Genomic DNA, 5,498 nt, shown 5'->3' with positions numbered 1-5,498 from the left:
CTCTTCTTTTTTGGAATTGTAATTTGTAATTAGTAATTGTTTTATTCATTCAATGCAATTACATTTAAGACCAAATTATATTGAGTACTAAACTTGCTTGACTTTCATTTTTAAATAAGATTCAAATATTATCACTCATTATTACTCATACATATAAAAAATTGAGTGTGTATGGTAAGTTGGTAACATACGAGATTACAAGCAACTATTTTGTATTAAGAGAATAGTTTTAGAAAGAGTGAATAAAAAATTTGGCATATTAAAAATAGTAAAAATTAATATATAATTATCTTTATACGAAGTTATTAGTTAAAAATTATTAGATAATTTAATATATTTGATTAAATTATTATCTAAATATTTTTAATTTTAACTTTATATAAAAATAATTACACGTGAGTGTTTATAGCTAGAAATATTAAATAACTACACGATGACGTAATTATTTAAAAAAATCACTCAAAATTAAAAAGACCTCATTAAATAAACCACAATAATAATTAAGTAAAAAAAATTAAATAAAATAAGTAAAATATCACATGTTAAATTAAAAATTTAAGGAGAAAAAAAAGTATAAATCCATTGTCCATCCAAATTAAAACTCTAGGGCCAAATTTATACTCACTTTTTTCTTGGATTTTCACCCAACCAATCCTATCCACATATATCTAAACACCATTACATTCTAATATATAACATATATATATGCATATATAGCAAACATTATTATTATTCTCATTTGCTAATTTCCACAATATATATATATTTTTTTACATATATTATTTATTATATGATACATATAAGTTTATATATATCCTGTGAAATTGATTCTAATAATCAATTATTCTAAATCACCTTCTGAAGCTTCCAGGGTTTGAAGGAGCCTTGAGTTCAGGATTTTCATCTTCATTAGGAAGTTTAACAGCAGAATAAGCACCAGCACCACCAAGTGCACCAAGAATTGGAGCGGTCAAATAAATCCAAATTGCTTTATAATTATTTGCTGCAATTGCTGGACCTAATGTTCTTACTGGATTCATTGATCCTCCTGATACTGGTCTGTAATTAATAATATCATTATAATAATTAATTTATGTTTAATTATATAGATAATATAATTCTTTTATTTTTAATTATGTGTATATAGATATCGTATTTTTTGTGTGCACAACTTTTTTTTATATAATAAATACTATTTTGACTTAAACATTTTTTTAACAATCAACATGTATTATTTTTGAATTTATGAGAATTATATATATATATATATATATATATAAAGATTTAAAAAAATAATTAAATAATATCACCTTATTAATTAATTTAAGAAAATAATATGCATACAACCATAACCATAAGTATTTAGTATTTTTTTTAGTCTATCTTTTTATTTATTTATTTATTTTTATTCAGACATTTGTGCAATTATTTGTGATTACAGATTTGGTCTAGTAGGACATATATATATATATTAATCAATCCATCAAAAATTCTTCTAAACCAAGACCATATATGGTGAGAATATCAATAACGTGAAGGAATGAATAATAGAAAGAGCATGTCTTTCATTTTCAAAATTTATGAAAGCATATTTTTCCTTCTTATCTCAACGTATACCCTTTATTATTATTATTATTATTATTATTATTATTATTATTATTATTATAATGGGGACCATATATATTGAGACATGAAAATTATATAGCCCTCCTATAAAGAATTTATTCAAGTCGATCTTGAAGAACAAAGTTACTTTGGTATAACCATAATAAGGTCCATACCCCAACATGCATGTATGCGCTACGAAATTATTGCTCACCACAAAAAATATACAACAATTTTCAGAATTTATTTAAATTTGCATGTTCTAATTAAGAATTAGTTATTAATTGAATTGACATTTGAAAGCTCTACATATCCACTATATATCAACAATAATAATTAATAATATTTTTTTTGAGATAGAAGTTTTCCTAAAAGAATTAATCAATCTGTCTATGTAATTGTTCATGTACACAACAAGGACAATAATGTATGATCAAACTTATTGTTGTTCCTACCTCCTAGCTAGTGAGTCATGCATGCATGCCCTTATTATTATGATTAAAAAATAACAAAAAAAATTATCCTTCTCTCTTTCTTTCCCTATCTTTAATATATTTTCCTCTCCTTTATTTTCTCATCTAAAAAAATAATTATATTAAATCGTTCTTTGATTAAAAATAATTTATTTTGTCTTAAATTTAAATTGATAAAAAAATAATATAAATAATTATATTTCTAACATTTTTTTTAAATAAGAATCTCTTTTAAATTTATTTAATTTTTATATAAATCTGTTTTTTTTCTTTTATTTATCTTATATTAGCTTTTTATTTTTAGTATTCATTAAGAATCGAATTTTAAATTTTTCAAACACAAAACTTTAATACTATGTTATAAAATTACTCATTTTACAAATTTAAGTTAATAAAAAAGATAATATAAATAGTTATATTTATACCAAATTTTATATATAGATGTTATTATAATAAATTAATAATTAATTATTTATATAATTATATGAAAGTGAATATAGATTTGATAGAAGAACATACCCGGCTATAAGTATGTTGAGCATGACGGTGGCTCCCACCGCAATTCCCGCTAACTCTCCAACCTTTATTTATCACCATAAACAATTTTATCAATATTTAATATTATAACATACACACATCCTCTTTTTAATTAATATGTTAATATCAAATCAATTTTGTTATTACATACAATCAATATTATAAGTAAGAGTTACATTTATGGTGTAATAAACAAACAAAAGATTCTAAAATTTCATCTCAATTATTATTATTATTATTATTATTATTATTATTATTATTATTATTATTATTATTAAAAAAATGTAAAATAATACAACAGTATATCTTACTGCAAAAACATGTTCATATTATATATATGAACAAAATTATTCATACAAGTTGAATAATTGAGGACTAGATTCAAATACTTATAATATAGATGGATATATTTTTCAACATTATTATTTCTATATTCATTGACTCAAATATGGCAACCATAGTCCATAGCATTTTAATTTGGATTTTAGTGGCACCGCCCTACCACCAAGGCTGCTTGTCTGGGTTGACTCTTTTTCAATAATAATAATAATAATAAAGAGATATATACAACCAATTATTTGGCTCACTCAACTATTCACAAAATTTCTCCATTACCCATACGGCCATACACATACTAGAAAATAATTATTTTATTTTATTTATCTGATTAATATTGCAACACACAGCAAATTATTTCCCTTTATTCAAGATATATTTAATTTTTTCTAAATGTATCTAGTAAAAAACATAATTATTATTGAATATATAACGATAATTTTTTTCTAAAAATTTAAACTAATTAAAAGATAATAAAGAACAAATGAATAGAGTAGTATTCATGTTTACTAAAGTTAAAAAATGACTAATTATAAACTTTTTAAATCAGAGTATCCATACTCAGAGACAAGTTGAAAATTTTATTGTTTCTTATATAATACTTCACTTCATTGGAAACTACAATTATTGCAGACGCATATGCACCCATTTTTTAATATTTTTTTTTCATTGACTCTTGTCCTTTCAGCTTGCATATTAAACACGTACAGCCTCGAATGTCTTACTTCTAATAAATGCACCCAATCATATAATAATAAATAAATAAAACCAAAAATTATATATTATTCAATCTGCTCCCTACAAAATAAGAAAATGAACTTATAAAATAAACATTGTGAATATACTTCTTTTTCTAATTAGCTATATTAGATTATTACTTAATTAAGGAAGAAATTATTGGCAATTAGCATATTAAATATTATAGAGATAATATAATATATACTTACAGCTCTAGTGTCGGTGGCGACAGCAGTGACAACAAACATGAGATTGAAACTGATGATGAATTCTAAAGCAAAAACTTGGCCATATTCTTCTGAAGGAACCGTCACTCCTCCCCCCATAAATGGATGATACACTCCCTTAAGTGCAAATGCCGCACACACTGATGCCAATATCTGTGCTCCAATATACATTGGCACCTGCATGCATGCCATATATATTTTAATAAAATTCAATCTTGGTATAAAATTAATAATTAAAAATTATTAAATAATTTAATAATTTTTAGTTACGTATAAATTTTATAAAAAAATTAAATTTTTATTATATGTTTTTTTTTTTTAATACACGAGTCTCAGCACACTACATAAAGAGTTGATAGATAATGACATATAAATAATTATATATGATAAGTTCTTACATTCCTCCATGGGAAGTGCTTCAAAGCGGCAAAGGAGATGGTGACAGCAGGGTTTAGATGAGCACCGGAGATGTGTCCGGTGGAGAGAATGATCACCATAACAGCAAGGCCGGTGACCGCAGCACAACCAATCAGAGTTTCGGATCCATTTGTCTTTTCATTCACTATAGCCGCCGCTGTTCCGGCGAACATTAGAATGAAGGTTCCGATGAACTCAGCTCCCACCTGATCATATAAATTTGAAATTAGTTAAGTGAGCAAACAGTTACAAGAAAAGTTAGTTACGAAGGAGTTGGGAGTGAGTTAGTTAGAGATGGTGTTTTATGTGACGAAACAGTTTGCAACAGAAATTAGTTACGATAGGAGGTGGGAGTTAGTTAGAGATGTGGCGCACGTGCGTATTACCTTTCTGGCAAGAGGAACAGGAGGAGGTGGCAAAGAGCAAGAGACTTTGGGTAAGGCACCATCTTCAATGGTCCATTCTTCAACGCTGAAACACTTGCAGTTCTTGAGGAGTGATTTTCTACTAAGACCTCCACCATTATTGTTGGTGGATCTGAAACCTCCGAAGAGAGGTGCACCTGGAGTCCCTGGTGTGGCTGGTGTTGATGGTGCTGATGGGATTTCTTCATTATTATGATTCTCCATTATTATTACTACTCTCAGTCTCCTTAATAATTGTTTCTCCTCTCTCAAAGTCAACAAAACAGTAACGAGCCTCCTCTCTCAAAATCAACAAAATAGTAACGAGAGAGAGAGCCTTGAAATTGATGTGAGTGGTTCAAGAGTGGGAATGGGTATTTATATATATGAAGGGGGTGAGAGAGAGAGAGAGATTTGGGTGCGTCTTTGAAAGTGGGTGGTGGGACACTCGTGAAGGGAGAAAGAGAAGAGAGAACCTTCAGTGTCTTGGAGTAAGTAATAAGGACTTTCCTCTCTAACTTAAATCTTTTGTCAAAATAACATTACATATATTAAAGAAATAAAATGACTACTTATGAATAATTGAACATATTTTCATACAAAAATAGTAATAATAATATTATTAAGAAATTCAATTAAAAGATTTAATATATAATTTTGATACACTATTAACGTAAAATTGTTCCATAGGTACATCTAATCATATAATGGTATATTAACAAAAATAACTACATACATAATAGTATAAAATATTTTACATT

At 26.2% G+C, this 5,498-nt stretch overlaps 1 protein-coding gene across 1 annotated transcript; it reads right to left on the bottom strand.

The window, feature by feature from the left end:
• Positions 1 to 524: 524 nt before the first annotated feature.
• Positions 525 to 5,258, bottom strand: LOC112709750 (aquaporin NIP6-1). The gene is made up of 5 exons (XM_025761663.2): positions 4,720 to 5,258; positions 4,315 to 4,539; positions 3,899 to 4,093; positions 2,598 to 2,659; positions 525 to 1,059 (listed from the first exon to the last, which is right to left on the bottom strand). Exons 1-5 carry the CDS (start codon positions 4,960 to 4,962, stop codon positions 852 to 854), a joined length of 933 nt encoding a protein of 310 aa, XP_025617448.1. The 5' UTR covers positions 4,963 to 5,258; the 3' UTR covers positions 525 to 851.
• Positions 5,259 to 5,498: the final 240 nt, after the last annotated feature.

Source organism: Arachis hypogaea, chromosome 9, assembly GCF_003086295.3.
Source record: "Arachis hypogaea cultivar Tifrunner chromosome 9, arahy.Tifrunner.gnm2.J5K5, whole genome shotgun sequence".
In the NCBI taxonomy this organism is placed as follows: domain Eukaryota; kingdom Viridiplantae; phylum Streptophyta; class Magnoliopsida; order Fabales; family Fabaceae; genus Arachis; species Arachis hypogaea.
The sequence above is the reverse complement of the archived record's forward strand: the minus strand, read 5'-3'. Positions and strand labels throughout refer to the sequence as shown.

Bases quoted from the DNA above. Each gene is read 5' to 3' on its own strand.
- LOC112709750 (XM_025761663.2), bottom strand. From the start codon at position 4,962: ATGGAGAATCATAATAATGAAGAAATCCCATCAGCACCATCAACACCA. The intron at 4,540-4,719 runs GTAATACGCACG...TTATATGATCAG, and splicing joins CTGTTCCTCTTGCCAGAAAG to GTGGGAGCTGAGTTCATCGG. The intron at 4,094-4,314 runs GTAAGAACTTAT...GCATGCATGCAG, and splicing joins AGCACTTCCCATGGAGGAAT to GTGCCAATGTATATTGGAGC.